At 47.6% G+C, this 16783-nt stretch overlaps 1 protein-coding gene across 1 annotated transcript in view; it reads right to left on the minus strand.

Annotated features, from left to right (window-relative positions):
- Positions 1-772: 772 nt before the first annotated feature.
- Positions 773-16783, minus strand: part of NPHP1 (nephrocystin 1) — a 101459-nt gene continuing 85448 nt past the window's right edge. Inside the window, exons 22-24 of the mRNA XM_028162655.2 lie at positions 6707-6874; positions 4360-4482; positions 773-2374 (exon numbers count right to left, since the gene is read on the minus strand). Of these exons, the coding sequence (XP_028018456.2) occupies positions 2312-2374; positions 4360-4482; positions 6707-6874 (354 nt within the window). The 3' untranslated portion in view covers positions 773-2311. The remainder of the gene's footprint in view (positions 2375-4359; positions 4483-6706; positions 6875-16783) is intronic.

Here is a 16783-nt window from a genome sequence, read left to right on the forward strand (position 1 = left end):
GGATGTCTTAGTCTGAGCTCCCCTGAAGCCCACCCTGAGGCGAGGACTTGGGTGCAGGATCCAGGGAACCCCGTGGGAAAGCGGGGGCTCCCTGGATCCTGCTGGGTGAGGGACACCCAGCAAAGCCCAGCCTCGCTCGGCCCAGGGGGTGCACCCCTCTGCTGGGGGCTCTGAGGAGCCTGGTAGGCTGCCTCGGGTCTTCCCCACAGAAGATGAGAGCTAGGGAGAGTCCTAGAAAGAGAGGACAGCCGTCCTGAAGGCAGGAAGGTGGCTGGGAGCTACAGCAGCTGCAGGTGAACTAGGGAGTGCCGGGGCTCAGGGCTGGGTCCACAGTGTCTGCCCAGTGGATGGGGGGCCTTGCAATGTGATGGGAGGACAGGACAGCACCCCATGAAGGAGAGCAGGGACATGAGGGCAGAGGGCTGGGCAAGGGGTCTTCTCCTGCCCACCCAGGCCTCTGCATCTCCCAGGCCTGGCCAGGGCATCCTTGACTTTGCTTAAGCTGCATGCGTTTGGTTTCTGGAGCTTGCACCCAAACTATTCTTACTGAAGTGGAAATGACACCACAAACCGGAGCCCTGGAGACAGTCTCAGTGCCCCTGTGTAGCTGCCCTAGAAGCAAGGCCGGGTGGGCTGGGCCTTAAAACCCTCCACGGGGTGCTTTCTGTGCAATTGCTGTCGGGACCTGTCATATGGCGGCCAGTTCCAGTGCTGACACCACGAAACCGACCAACTCCAGGCTTTGGACTGTACAAATGACTTTTATTTGGGTGTGGCTACTCAGTAAATATTTAACAATGACCATCTCAGATAGCCACCAGGCAAGAACGGTGGCTTTTCAAGCTATGGCAGCGATTAGAAAGCGAGTTGTCAGGGAATGACGCCAGAGTTTTCTCTCCGGTGACTTCCCCTCCTGCCTCCCCCTCCCCTTCAGGAGCAGAAAAGAGCCAATACAAAACTGTAAGCCCTAGAGTAGGCTAAGACAAGTCCCTTCCACATAATAATTTATTTCGTTTCAAAACGGCATCGGGCCCATGCAGTTAAGGGGCTGAGCCCTGACTCAACGTTAGAGATTGAGGCCAAGCAGCTGGAACCCCGGCACCGGGGCAGAATCGCCAGACAGCACAGGGGCAGAAACGCCAGGCAGCACAGCCCACTTTTGAAAAACATTTACTTGGGAATCCAGCACCTCGATTTTACATTTCTCTGTGCCTTTTCTTTGAGAATGGCCCCGAAGTGCAAATACATTTGCATGTCCTGGCCCCTGGGAGCCCTTCACTGCAGGAGGCTGGCTGGGTGGTTCCAGGCCCCTCCCAGCTGGACCACTCGGGGATGCATGGGAAACAGGAGGAACCCTGGGATGGGTCCTTTCCGGCCTCATCGATGTCCCACATGTGACAGGAGCCCAGAGGAGAATCCTGGCGTGTAACGTCCTGCCGGCTTCCTTGATGGTCTTTTCTGAGGGATAGGGTGACTCCCAGTCCTTAGGGGGTGGGGTCTGGAGGTCTGACCCAGGTGTCCTGCAGCCCTGCAGTTCTCTGAGCAGAGCGGCCTGACTTACAGTTACAGAGAAGCGGGTTACACCCTTCCCTCCCCGACCCCTCCTCCCCTCCCCCAGGTCTTGCTGTGTAAAAATTTTGTAGAGCCAATCGCTTATTATCTACCCTCAAAGCTGATTTTACACAGATTTCCCTTGGCTCCCAAAGCTGGGGAGGAAAGGGGAGGGGATGTGAATGGGGGTCGGGCAGCGTGGGAGGGGGCAGCGGGTTTGGACCACCGCTGAGAAGCAGAGACAGGACCACGGGACAGGAACAAGGTCTATGGGTCTTCAGGTCTGAAGGCGTTGACAGCACCATTTCGATTTTAAGAAAATTATGAAGGTTCCCATAGATCTGCTGTGGGGAATCTCGTTGCTGAGGCAGAATCCCCAAACAGGCCTGATGATGGTAGACCTGGAATATTCAGGAGTGAGGGCTTACAGATGTTAGTTTTCTAGAAGAGCGAGGTTCATTGTCAGATAATTCTAAGAGACCGTTACTTTCCCAGGCAAAACAAAACAAAACAAAACAAAAAACAACAAAGCCCTCCTCCCAGCTTTTTCATATTCATCACAATGAATTAAAATGTCCAAACAGATCTTGCCAGCATGTGATTTCATCACTCGTTCTGAAAAGATGTTCTGTTGATCCAGTGATGTCATCGCTGAGCTTCTGTTTATCAGCCAGATGGCAAATGTTGAAACCCACTTTTGGGAGCTGATACTGCAGGCTTTAAAAGAGCGTTTCCCACGTCGGCCCAGCTCCCTGCTTCTTCAGTGGTAATAGATGCTGAAGGCGTGGAGGATGTAGAGCAGGGAGGTGATGAAGGCAAAGACCTGGAAGAGCCGGGGAGTTGCTTCCTCAGGGATGCTGGTGATCGCTCCCCGCTCCCAACCCACACAGGCCCTTCGCTGCTGGGAGGCCCTCGTTCTGACCCTGCTTCGTCCCCTCTCTGCCCAAGCCCTGCCTGGCTTAAGGGCGGCAGCCACTGGCCAGCCCCTCCATCCTCCTCGAGACGCTCCATCCCCGTGTTCCACTGTGACTTTGCAGCGTCCCTCTCACCTGCAGACGTGTGCTCCTCTACCTGGCCATAAAGTGGGTCCATCTCCATCCCTGCCCTGGACCCTCTCCCCCTCTTCTCTCTCTCTCTGTGTCTCTCTCTCTTGCTGTCTGGTTCTGGGCACTCTCCCCCCACTCACCTTCAGCCACTGTCTGTGCTCTGATGACAAGTTTCACTCACTGGTCCAGAACTCAACTCTGCGCACCCACCTCTCGGCTCCTCAGTGCCTCAGAGGCCCCACGAGCTCTCTATGGTCCAGACTGAACTCCTGAGACTTCCTCACTAGCTCAGTCGGCCCCAGGACCCTCATCTCATCCAGCTACCCAAGCCACAAACCTGTGACCCCTCCCTTCCCAGGGGTCCCTCCCCAACCCGCCACGTCCAAAGCCATCCCCAGAGTCGCCCAGCTGCGCTGCCTGATGATGTCCTGGCCCAGCAGACGACTCCAGCCTCACTTCAACCCTCTGTCCAATCACACTCTGTTCCATTCATTCATTCATCCAACAAATATCTTGTAAGCACCTGCTGTGCTTCAAGAGCAACTGTGGCTATAGTGCTGAACAAAAATTCAAAAATTCCTATCCTCCTAGAGCTTACCTTTTAGTGGCAGAAGCAGAAGATAAGCAAGATAAACCAGTAGAGTAGTATGGAAGGTGGGGCTAAGCGCGCAGGAGAAAATAAAGCAGGAAGGGGACGGGGAGGGGAACGGTCTCACCCAGAAGGAGAAACAAGCAGGAGGAGACGGAGCTGCGGTGCTTGTCCTGGGGCCAAGGCCAAGGCAGCAAGGAGACTGACGTGGCTGGAGCAGGAGGGCAAGGGCGAGCAGCCGGGCTGGGGGTGCAGAGTGGTGCTGGGCCAGGAACGGGAGGGAGCAGACCGGCCGGAAAGGCAGCCAAAGCCCCCTGAGGCCTCCCTAGTGGGTCACCTCGCTTGCCCGGCATCCTTCTTCCAATGGGGTCAGCACCCTGCGCCACACCCCTTCCTCCTGCTGCCTGATCCCTGTGGGAGTGCCCGACTGACACAGGACCTTCCCGGTCACAGCGGCAGGTGGGGGAGGACTGGGACCCAGCCTGGGTATTAGACCTTCCTGGGAAGGTGTAAGGAAGGTTAGGCAGCGCCAGAGGTGAAATTCCCCAGCTGTGAGCCACCTGCCACGTGAGGGCGCCATCCCACCGAGAGAGGAAGGAGGCTGCCTCGCGGGACTGGAAAGGCCGGGCCCTGCTGGCCTAGAGTCCCCGGTCCCAGTGGACCTAAAGGCCAGGGGTCCTGCGTGTCCCGTGACTCGCCTGGACCACCTTGCCTCGGATTCCATCAGCCAATATGTTACCCTGTGCATGTCTGTCATTGAAATAAAAGGACACGGGAACTTGAGCCGTGCTGAGGAATTCCGGCTCCATTCCAGCAGCAATGGGAGCCACTGAAGAGTCTTCAATAAGAGATGTGTGTTTTGGAAAATTTACGTTTTGGAAAAACATATTCTGAGGGCAGCGTAGTGGGTGTAAGAGGGAACAAGAAAACCCGAGACGAGAGATGACACCTGAACTTGGACTTGGTACCCTGCGAGCTTGGGCACACCTGATTGCGTGCACATGCGTGCACACACACACACACACACACACACACACACACACACCCCTCCTCCTATCCTGCAAGGCTCCTTCAGCCTGAGGGCTCAGGAACATCTGTTCTGCAGGAGACAGAATTAAGCCTCATGCATTTCCCTCCATGGTGGCAGCTGTCACGTTCTTGCCCAGCACTCACCGAGGCTGCAGTGTTTATGTAGTAGTTTTTCAGGTCCCTCTCCTCAGACACGATCGTGGCATGTACTTGTAAGACAGCGGCACTCATGTACAGGATGCCAGTGGTCCCGTGGTACAGGCTGTCCTGGAAAGATGGAGCAGAGGCCATGGCCACAGTCACGCGGACATGTGAGCAGGTAACACTTTCCTCTTTGACTACGTAGCTGGGAAGAGGGGGCAAAAGAGACAAGCCTGCTCCCAAAACTCCTGCTTTTTTCTTTTGCAGTGTTTCTAATGAAATTTCTATGTGGTGAACAATAGTGGATTAATATATGGCAACAATAATACCAATATGAACCAACATTTATTGAGTGCTTCTTCCCAGCCAAGCTCTAGGCTAAGCCTTTTCCCCGTTTATCTCATTTAACCTTGTCAACTATGAGGTCGGTACTATTTATCGTTAGTGCCATTCTGAGGAAAGAGAAGTTCAATGTTAAAGTCAGTGAATAAAAGCTGAGCCAGGATTTGAGCCCAGGCCACATTAACACCAAGCCTGTGCTCCTAACCATTAGTGCTATGAAGACCTGCTGTGTGCTGGGTGCTGTCCTAACGGTATACACATGTGTCATCTCATCTTCACAGCTAATTTCATAAGGCTGCTACTATTAACATCTCCACTTTACAGATGAGAAAACTGAGGCTTAGCTGACACATGGCAGAGTCAGGCTAATCTGACTCTAGATTTCAATTTTTGAACCTCTATGCTAAACTCTCAGCAGAGTTCTTCAATACCACAAGGATGTCGTAGTTATCAATTCTGGGAGGAATGTCATAATAGGCAAATCGGCATTTTGCAGCCCCTAAAGAATATTCATCAGTAGATGAAAGAAAGCATTAGAGAAAAAGTTGATGGGGTAAGTTTGTCACAGTGAAAGAGGGACCAACAGTCACTATGTGTGATGTGACTTGAAGCCACTTATGAAGCGTTCTTGCCAGAAAGGTTTAACCCATCTTCAGTTTAACCTTTAGATGCACACTTCCAGCTTACAGAAAATTCAGGGACTAGACCAGCAAGTCAAATCACACCAGGAAGAAGCAAACAAACCCAAAATGTGGGACCTTCTACAGGACAGCTGACCACCCAGTTTCTTCAGCAAGTCCCCGTCAGGGAGAATCATTCTAGATTAAAGGCACCCAATAACCATCACTACCAAGTGCAAGTGGGCGTGATGAGGACCCCGATTCAAACAGGCCAACTGCAAAAAGATGTTTCAGTTACAATGGGGGAAACCTGAATGTGACCTGCGTCTTTGATGATACCGGGGAATTATTGTTAACTTTATGTTAAGTGTGATAATGTAAGAAAGTGTGTGTATTTTTTGGAGGTATACTGACGTGTCTGGAATGGAATGACATGATGTTTGGGGTTTGCTTTAAAATTCTTCAGGGGGAAAAATAAAGGCTAGGTGAAGCAAGTGTGATAAAATCTTGAAAATTCTGGAATCTGGGTTATGGTTACATGAGGGTCCATAATATAATCCTCCCTACTTTTTGTATATGTTTTGACTTGTTCAATATAGAAGAATTTTCAGTGGTCATCAAGATGATGTGATGAAAAAAATTTAACGACATAATATTAAGCGAAAGACTCTACATCCAAGATTATTGGTTCAGTGCGATTTATACATTTTGCATAAAATTTGCCAGGAATATGGAAGAATGAATTGTGATAGGTGATTGTGATAGGATCTTGAGATTGGGGTGATTCTTTTTCGACTAGCCTTTCCTTCAATGCTGCTCCAATGATTTTACCATAAATTAAATCTAGAGGGAAAACGCTTCCAGATGCGCTTGCTGCAGGAGTAGCTGGGCCATGGATATTCCCTAATGAGGGAGGCAATAGGGGGGAATACAGTGAAGGATGGACTCTGGCAGAGGAAAGCTTTCATTCCGACCTAATAGTAAACACATTCAAACAAAAAGTCGGGGTTCCCTAGGGCAGGGGTCCCCAACCCCTGTTAGGAACCGGGCCTCACAGCAGGAGGTGAGGGGCAGGGGGGAGTGAGCAAAGATTCATCTGCCACTCCCCATTGCTCCCCATCGCTCCCCATCTCTCCCATTACCGCCTGAACCATTGCTCGTATCACCGCCTGAAGCACCCGCCCACCCCCACCCCGGTCCATGAAAAAATTGTCTTCCACAAAACCGGTCCCTGGTGCCAAAAATGTTGGGGACCGCTGCCCTAGGGGCCCAGGCCAGGGAAGGTCTCTGGTTCTCCTTCCCGCCCAGGAGGCCTGCTGTCTTCACCACACCCAGGACGTTGGCCTGGGAAGAGCCTGAGGGCCTGGGTCGCTCTCACTTGTTCTTACCAGGATTTTCCAGGACTCGAATCTTTTGTAAAATCCGAACACATAAGACAAGAGGAGCATCAGGGAGATGAGGAACGAGGTGAGCGAGACGTACATCACCCATCCTTGTAACAGTGGGTTTGCTACCTGGGTGGCAGCCACCAGGATCCAGACCCAGCACCCAAATATCTGTAAGAGAAAACCACAGGAGAAAGGGCTTTATTGGCTGGTCTGGGGCACGTTTCTCTTTGCGGGTCACCTCTCTCCTCCTCTGGCTCTGGTTAAATGCTCTTCGGGTGGAGTTAGGTGGGATTCAAGAGGGAAATGGGGAAGGAAGACTGGCCCCTGAGCCAGAGTAAATTTTGTTAGGAAATTCACGTGGTTAACACAGAGGTTTCCAGTGGAAAGACTTGGCTAAATTCGGCCTGTGGATGTGTCTTCTTGGCCCAAACAGTGTTGGTATATAGAGTTTTGGAAACATTTCTGCATGAGTTGCCAACATTTAAAAAGGGATATTTCACACGAAAAATTCAGATTTCAGACATTTTTTTGAGAAATCCATAGTTCTGGCCACAGTGAACCCATTTCCCCAGCCAGAATAGCCTGAAACCAGTTGTGACTGGCTCTTTAAAAAGGACCTGGAGTTCTCAGTGGACCACATCCCCAACCTTCCCAATCCCTATGCCATTGTGTGGCACATTCCCGGTTGCTCACTTTCACTGTGGAATAGTATTCTCCTTCTGGCTCCCTTCATCCACTGACAGTGCCTGCCTAGCCCTGTGGATATTTGGTTTGGAGCCTCCTGGGTATAGTATCTGACGCCCTGGAGTCAGTTACCAGTTGGGCAATACAGTTCCATTTAAATCACCTCTCAACTCTGTCTAGCCACTTATTATCCCTTTGGCGGAAAAGCCAAAACTTATTCCTGTTGCCTCGGGCTCTGCACTTGTTTGCTTTGGGGCTGGGCTTGCAGCCATGTTGGTGAGCCCAGGGAGAAACTAAATGTCCACCAGACAGCACATTCAGTTAGAGGCCTGGAGGACAAGGGTTTACAGGCACATGAGCACCAAGGATTTTTGTTCTTGGTTTGTCTCCTCTCCTTCCCGGCCCTCCTTAGAATGTCCTGGCGAGTCTCCTGGGTTCCCCCTGTCTTCACTCCTGCTACATCTGTGCTTTTAAGCACCACGTGGGCTGGCGATCCCAGGAACCCAGTGCAGGTCATTTCTCTCTCTGCCACCTTCAGCCCTGCATGCCTGCTTGACATCTCTACTTGGACATCTCTCTGCACTTGTATGACCCCTGAGAGCAAGTGCCTTATTACAATTTGCACCCTAGGCACCCCACTTGCCTCACCCCACTCCTGGCCCTGCCCCTCAAGCTTTTCAAGTCTAACAGATACAAAACCTGAACTCATTGCCACTCCCCAATTCCTTCAAAACCCTCATCAGCACCTCCTGTGAATGATCCTTCTGAGGAAGAGAGTTATGGGATTGGGAACGAGTGCACAGTGGCCTCCAAAGATAATGATAATGTTCTATTTCTTTCACTTCATAGTAGGTACATGGGAGTATATCTTTTATTAAGTAATATGATAATTCTGAAAAAGAAGAATTTGTTGGACTATGAGACCACTGGAGATTCGGAGTGATGGGAAACGGGGAGCCAAGGATGTCTCTTGGGTTTGTGGTTTGGAGGATTCACACTACTAGATTAAAAAAAATTTTTCTCTAAACTTACAGCACTCAAAATAGTTGTCAGTGCAGGTGACTCACATTTCTGCCCATCTCAGGAGAAAGCTCATCCCCTTCCCTAGTTCTATTGCCTTTTCACACAAATTTTATTTTAATTTGTTTTTACTTAAAAAAAATTTTTTATTTTATGTTTTGGCTGTGTTGGGTCTTCTTTGCTGCTCATGGTCTTTCTCTAGTTGTGGCAAGTGGGGGCTACTCTTCGTTGCGGTGCACGGGCTTCTCTTTGCCGTGGCTTCTCTTGTTGCGGAGCATGAGCTCTAGGCATGTGGGTTTCAGTAGTTGTGGCACGCAGGCTCAGTAGTTGTGGCTTGTGGGCTTAGTTGCTCCACGGCATGTGGGATCTTCCTGGACCAGGGATAGAACCTGTGTCCCCTGTGTTGGCAGGTGGATTCTTAACCACTGCACCACCAGGGAAGTCCCTCAGATAAATTTTAGAATCAGGTTATCAATATCTACAATATATATCTGCTGGGGTTTTGATTGTGTTAAATCTATAGAACAATTTGGGGAGACTTGACATCTTTACTATGATGAGTCTTCCAATCCATGAACATGGTATGCCTCTCCAATGATTAAGATGTTCTTTGACTTCTTTTATCAATGTTTTGTAGTTTTTAGCATACAGATACTGTACACATTTTCTTATAGTTACGCATAAGTATTTTATTTTGGGGGAGCTATTGTAAATAGCATTATTTTTTAAAATTTCCATTTCCCAGTTGTTCCTTGCTAGCAGATAGAAATATGATTGACTTTTTGTTTGTCAATATTGTATCCTGCAACTTGCTAAACTCACGTATTACTTTAAGGAGGGTTTTGGTTTTTGAGGGGGGCGATGTTATTTGGTAGGTTCCTTGGGATTTTCTATGTGTCTCACTAGATTTTAATCTTTATGATTACTAATAAGATTGAGTCTATTTTCATATGTTTCATGTATTTCTTCTTCTGTGCAATTTTTTATTGTTGTTTTTTAATTGGTTACATATTTCTTACAGGTGTGTCTTTTTTTTATTGATTCATAGGAATTCTTCCTAATAGTGTGGATCTCATTAACTGTTATAAATATGGCAGATATATTCTGCCAGCATATGTCTCTCACATTTTTTTCTGTTTTGTTATACTTGTTCATTTGTTTTATTTTTTAGATTCCACATATAAGTGAAATCATACAGTATTTGTCTTTCTCTGCTTTATTTCACTAAGGATAATACCCTCCAGGTCCACTCATGTTGCCACAAATGACAATATTTTATTCCTTTTTATGGCTGAGTAATATTCTGTTGTGTGTATATACCACATCTTCTTTATCCATTCATCTGTTGATGGACACTCAGGTTGCTTCCATATCTTGGCTGTTATAAATAGCACTGCTACGAACACTGAGGTGCATATATCTTCTTGATTAGTGTTTTTGCTTTCTTTGGATAAATACCCAGGAGTGGAATTGCTGGATCATATGGTAGTTCTATTTTTAATCATTTGAAGAACCTCCATATTGTTTTCCATAGTGGCTGCACCAATTTATGTCTCACATTTTATGATGTCTTTTGGTGAACTGAGTTCTTGATTTTAACGTAATTGAATATGTTAATCTTTTCTTTTATAGACTGTGCTTTTTTTTTTTTTTTTTTAAATTACGGTTGTGTTGTGTTCTTTTTTTTTTTTTTTTTTAATTTTATAGCTACTTTATTTATTTATTTATTTATTTTTGGCTGTGTTGGGTCTTCAGTTCGTGCGAGGGCTTTCTCTGGTTACGGCAAGTGGGGGCCACTCTTCATCGCGGTACGGGGACCGCTCTTCATCGCGGTGCGCGGGCCTTTCACTATCGCGGCCCCTCCCGTTGCGGGGCACAGGCTCCAGACGCGCAGGCTCAGCAGCTGTGGCTCATGGGCCCAGCCGCTCCGCGGCACGTGGGATCTTCCCAGACCAGGGCTCGAACCCGTGTCCCCTGCATTAGCAGGCAGATTCTCAACCACTGCGCCACCAGGGAAGCCCATAGACTGTGCTTTTTCGGTCAAGTTTAAGATCTCCTTAAGAAATGAAGATTTTCTTGCATCTCAGATATTCTTCTGGGATCACTTTCTTTCTTCCTGAAATACAACTGTTAGTAGTTTCTTTAGGAAAGGTCATTTGGCAGCAGCCAGTTTGTCGGAAAACTGTCCTTATTTCCCCCCTGACAATTATTTCCTTTGAAGGTATTTTCTGTGTTCTACATCTTTCCATAGTATTCCATTTTGCTCCAGCTTCATTGCCGCTGTGGAATCTGTCTTAGGTATCTGGCTGCTTTTAGAGTCTTCCTGCTGTCTCTGGTGTTCTGCAGTTTGTGCAATAGTGGTACAGGGTGTTGAGGTGTTGTGTATCTTTTCATTAATTTTGCTTGGTATTTATTTTATATTCAATATCTGATGATTCCATTGTCTTTGTCTTGGTAGCCTGATTCTGTAGTTTGTGGCTTCTGTTAACTTTCATTCTTGTTCACTTTTTCCCTCCTATGTTTATTGAAGTTTGATTGTGATCACGACTGTGGGTGTAGCTCAGTTCTGAATGATGCTCTTGGAGACTTCCTGGATAAACAACTCCACTTACTTCTGTCCAGCTCTGCTGAAAGATATGCAGCTTTCGGGTCCTCCTTTTCTGGGACTAGAGTTCTTATCTTACAAATAAACAATAATGTTCCCACTGCCGTTGTCCTGGAGAGGAAAAGTAAGTTTGAATTTGTGGAGAATTCTCAGGTTCTTCTGAAGAGAAAGGCACCAGGAGGAGAAACCAGAATAGACCAGAGAGTTGACAACAAGGCAGAGCTTCCTAGGCTCTCGTATGGCTGGGCAACAACCCCGGAAGCCTGGACGCCTCTGAAAGCACCAGCTCTGGGAGCACATCTCCCCAGACCTCAACAAACAATCTCCAAGTGAATTTTGGAAGTCCTAGGCTGGGCCTGGGACTGCCAGTGAGTGAGCCAGGGCTGCCCTGTCCTGAGGAGGGAGTGTTGCAGGATGACAGCTGCTGTCCCCAGGTTCTTGCCTGTTGATCCCAGTGACGGGGGCACTGATGCTGCAGGGAGGTGCCAGGGCTTGGCTTGTGGGTACCTGCCAAGCACCTTCCCCACCAAGCCATGGGAAGTGCATAAAGATGCTGGCCCACCGCCAGTACCCGAACAATGCTGGCTATTAGTGGGAATGGCATTCGGGAGTTAATGACTGCACCAGAACCTGTAAAATTTTAGACTCACTTGAGACCTCCGAGGGCAGAGAATGGTCTGTGCCATTCACCATTGTATTCCTAGTTCCCAGCACAGGGCCTGGAACAAAGTAGGTGGGAAGGGTGTCAGAGAGCATTCTTTCAACTGACTCAGTGATAAGCTCACCACCGCCTCACATTCACTAGGGGCTTTACAGTTTATAAAATGCATTCACTCAGACGGCCTCATTTCTGTACAGCAATTCTAACTCCCTTGGGCTTTCTAAGACCAGAGAGCTGCCACTTGATACCTGCCGCCACTTACTGCCAGCTCACCTGTGCCAGGTCCAGGGGAGCGGGCGAGTGTGCCTCAGCCCCACCCGGCCTGTCAGTGCTGGCAAAGGGGTCCCCGCCCAGCTCCTGCCATCAGAGGCCACACTGGGCAGACACTGCTGCATGCACGCAGTCTCTATGTCCCCACTTCATTCTCACCACGGTCTGTGAGGTGCTGCTGACCTGGAGGGGACTGAGGTCTGAGGCCACACAGGGCACAGGGTAGGGTACCTGTGCGTCTCGCCTCACAACCAGATTTCACACCCCAAAGGTAGGACCTCTGAGCATTTGGGAATCTACTCAAATTGCACGGGAATCTTCTTGGCGTAAAGTTTGCATAATCCATAATCAACATTACACAGAGGAATGTTATTTACTTTTTATTTCCACACCCTCTACCTTCTGAACAGTTGAAAGGACCAGGGCCAAGGACAAACTCCAGGTGAACTGAGACCCAGTGGAGTTTGTTATCCTGTTTCTGCCTCAAGCAGCCTAGGTTGGATTCATTACAGGGAAGGCAATTTCGAGTATTTGTCTTGACTTTTTTTTTTAAACTTATATTTAGCTTTCCAAATTTTCTTTGGCAACCTAAACTGCTGTCTCCTTTTAATCCTCATTTTGTATTTCTCAAGAGCAGGAGGTATTTTTAGATGTTTGGGGCTGGCCTTCAACTTGGAAGAATATTTTATTAGAGGCAGACATTTTGAGCAAGTGTATTTCAAATACAATTTTGGCAATTTCTTAAGTCTGTTCCTGAAGAACAATCACGGATTACTCCTCTATGCATTTTCTAAAGGCTGAACCGAAACTGGAAAGGATCACTTAAGGGAGGACAGAGCTTAACAATAAGTTTATTAATTACTCATTCTTCTCTAGAACATGGAGAATAGCTCCCTCACGTTTAGAGAGCTGGTTAAAGAACTAGAGGATGAGAACTGGGGTAACAGCACCCAGATGGGAGCGATGGCTGATTCCAGGTCTAGGGTGGGAAGTTGGGCCTGATACCTCATCAGAGCAGATAGCAAAGGCTTCTGGGGTTAGGTCAGAAGGATTCAGAAGGCTCCTGCTGGCCAAAGATGGGACAATTTGACCTCTAAATAAATATAATAACTACTATGGGATTGGACTGTATCAACCAAGTCGCAAGTCATGAGTTGAAAATGATACTCTTTAAAAAGCCCTACTTTGGTCACTTTTGGAGGATGCTTATTTTTTTGGAAGGCAGCTATATTCACCACTATACCGCCAATAATTATTATTTTGAAAAATGCTTAATAAAGGAAAAGAATTAAGCCAAAAATATGGCATAAGGGTAAGGAGCTTCTAAAATACATGGATTCCTGAGTCTTAACCCTCAGAGCAGCACCCTGAGTCTTGCTACTCCTGGAACCATCCGGGGACTTTGAGGAAGCCCCATGGTCTGGATCCTGCCCCAGAGATTCTGATGGAACTGATGAGGGAGGCTGCGTTGTTAAAAGATCCCCAGGTCATGCAGCCAGGACTGAGAACCCCCAAAGCCCCTCTCTTTGCTTCCAGGCTCATCCACTTCAGTTCATGAGACAGGAAGCATCGATGTTCCCGGATTCGAATCCTACCTCTGCCTATTGGGCAGGTTATTTAACTCATCTATGTTTCCATGTCCTGGTCCATCAAACAGAGGAGGTGGGGATGGCTTCTCTCTCCTGCTTTCTGTGAAAATTAGACGAGTTTCTCTGGAACAGGGTGAGTGTTGAGTAACCATTTTTGGCCATGTTGTTAGCTATAAGGAGATCGGAGGGAATCTTCCCTGAGAAAGACCCAGAAGAGGGAAACTCCAAGGCCAGCCTTCCTGAGGGATGGGAAGTTCACTTCTGGAGGAGCTGGAAGACTAATCAGCGGGGTGAGTGAGAACATTCAGCGGGCACAGACCCTTTTAAGGAGTTGATGAAAGCTTTGGTCACCTAGAAAAATGTACCTATGTATGTGCACGATTTTTGTCTACAAATCTTGGGACTCACAGACCCTCAAAGCCCACCTGCAGCCCCCAGGTTGAAGTCAATTGCCATTGCCATTGCCAGGTTAAATAACGGTGCCGTCAGCCAATCTACTATTTTGACAATATTGATCAAGACATTAAATGCACATATTGTTTGACCCAGTAATTTCACTTTTTGGAATTTGTCCTATAAATAATGCACGTGCACAAAATGATGAATGTATAAGGTTGTTTATTAAAGCCTTGCTGCAGAAATAGAGACACAGATGTAGAGAACAAACGTATGGACACCAAGGAGGGGGAAAGTGATGTCGGGGGTGGTGGTGGTGGGATGAACTGGGAGATTGGGATTGACATGTATACACTAATATGTGTAAAATAGATAACTAATAAGAACCTGCTGTATAAATAAATAAATAAAATAAAATTTAAAAATTCAAACCCCCCCCAAAAGCCTTGCTGGTTACAGAAAGATAAAGAAACATCCCAAATGTTCATTCAGAGGGGGCTAGTGAAAGCAATTATGTCTGCACAATGGAACACTCAGCAGCCTTCAAAAAGAATGAAAACTCTGTATACCAAAATGAAACAAACTCTAAGAATTGTACAAGGCAGAGACCAGCGTGCCCAGTGTGCTATGATTTATATAGAAAAAGAAGAAAATGTATGTGTGTGCGCTTGTGTATATGTGCATTTGTTTGTAGATGCACAGAATGTTTCTGGAATGAGACTCAATAAACCAATCAGTGCCCTGGCCTCCTGGGAGGAAAATTTCTTGGCTCAGGGACAGGGTTGGGAAGGTTTAAACTAATCCAAATCACCAACATATACACTGAAAAAGAAAGAAGAAAGACGCTGTGCGGGATGATGGATGCTCGTTTCAAAAGTCAAAAGATTTTGTAGCAACATGGATGGACCTCGAGATTGTCATACTGAGTGAAGTAAGTCAGAGAAAGACAAATATCATATGATACCGCTTATATGCGGAATCTAAAAAAATGGCACAAATGAACTTAGTTACAAAACAGAAATAGAGTCACAGATGTAGAAAACAAACTTATGGTTACCAGGGGTGAAAGGGAGGAGAGCGATAAACTGGGAGAGTGGGAGTGACATACACGCACTATTATATATAAAATAGATAACTAATAAGGACCTACTGTATAGCACAGGGAACTCTACTCAATACTCTGTAATGACCTATATGGGAAAAGAATCTAAAAAAGTAAAAAAAAAAAAGAGTGGATATAGGTATATGTATAACTGATTCACTTTGCTGTACACCTGAAACTAACAATATTGTAAATCAACTATACTCCAATAAAAATTAAAAAAAAAAAAAGATTTTGAATGGGAGAGACAAAAAGAGAATTGCCTTTCCTTTGATCTGGCCACCTGGACAGAGCAGCAGAGAGCTGAGGGGCCTCCGAAGGGCGCATGCAGGGGCTGGGCTGCCACAGGGCAGTGAACTTCACACCCTGAGAGCTTCTGAAGGCAGTGCTGCCCTAGCGATGACCCCATGTGAAGGGGGGAGGAGGAGCCAGAAGACACCTGGCTCAGGTCTGCACCTGGGCTCCTGGCTGCACCTGGGAGGTGTGGTCCAGGTGGGGCGGACCAGGTGCTGAGAACCAGGAGGAGATGCTGGCGATACTACAGGTGATACTACAGGTGATACTACAGGTGGCAGGTTTTTCTGCATAGCTGGGCGGCATTTCAGCCTGGCTGGTCCAGTCACCACCAACACTGCATTCCTTTTCTTACCACTTGCCTTAATCTTCATGAAGCGTTCATGGCCCCTCCTTCCCTTTCCTGGTACTCGGGTGAACGCAGACTGTACCACGAAGCCTCAGAAACTGCAGGCTGGGAGGAAAAAGCCTGACTCAAGACGGGGAGGCCCAGGAGGTCAGCAGTGCCAAGTGAACTGGGGGCTCCCACCCCTTCTGATGGCCCGGGAGGAACGGGCTCCGCGAAGGACAAGTTCTGGCCTTGTCCACGGTGGGAACCAGAACTCCCTGAGGGCTCCCTCTGATGCTGAGATGTCTCGAGACGAAGACAATGATTGTCCCTCACATTCAGGTATCCATGGCCCACGTCGTGTAAGTCCAGGGTCTTTTGGCCATTGTTTACCCCCCTCCCCTTTAAAAAAAACTGTGGTAGGGCTTCCCTGGTGGCGCAGTGGTTGAGAATCTGCCTGCTAATGCAGGGGACACGGGTTCGAGCCCTGGTCTGGGAAGATCCCACATGCCGCGGAGCAGCTGGGCCCGTGAGCCACAACTACTGAGCCTGCGCGTCTGGAGCCTGTGCTCCGCAACAAGAGAGGCCACGATAGCGAGAGGCCTGCGCACCGCAATGAAGAGTGGCCCCCGCTTGCCTCAACTAGAGAAAGCCCTCACACAGAAACGAAGACCCAACATAGCAATCAATCAATCAATAAGTAAATCTTAAAAAAAAAAAAAACTGTGGTAAAATACACTGAACAAAATTTACCATTTAAACCATTTTTAAGTGTACAGTTCAGTGGTATTAAGTGCATTCATGTCGTGTAACCATCTCCACCGTCCATCCATCTCCAGAATACTTTTCATCTGGCAAAACTGACACCCTGCACCCATTCAACAATAACTTACTATTTCCCCCCTCCCCCAGCCCCTGGCAACCATCCTTCTTTTGTCCCTATAAATGTGACTACTCTAAGTACCTCATATGTGTGGAATCATAGAGTATTTGTTCTTTTGTGTCTGGCTTATTTCACTCAGCATATTGTCCTCAAGGTTCATCCATGTTGTCAGAATTTCCTTCCTTTTTTTTTTTTTAAATTAATTAATTAATGTATTTATTTATTTACTTTTGGCTGTGTTGGGT

The sequence above is a fragment of the Balaenoptera acutorostrata genome, chromosome 12 (assembly GCF_949987535.1).
Source record: "Balaenoptera acutorostrata chromosome 12, mBalAcu1.1, whole genome shotgun sequence".
Taxonomy (NCBI): domain Eukaryota; kingdom Metazoa; phylum Chordata; class Mammalia; order Artiodactyla; family Balaenopteridae; genus Balaenoptera; species Balaenoptera acutorostrata.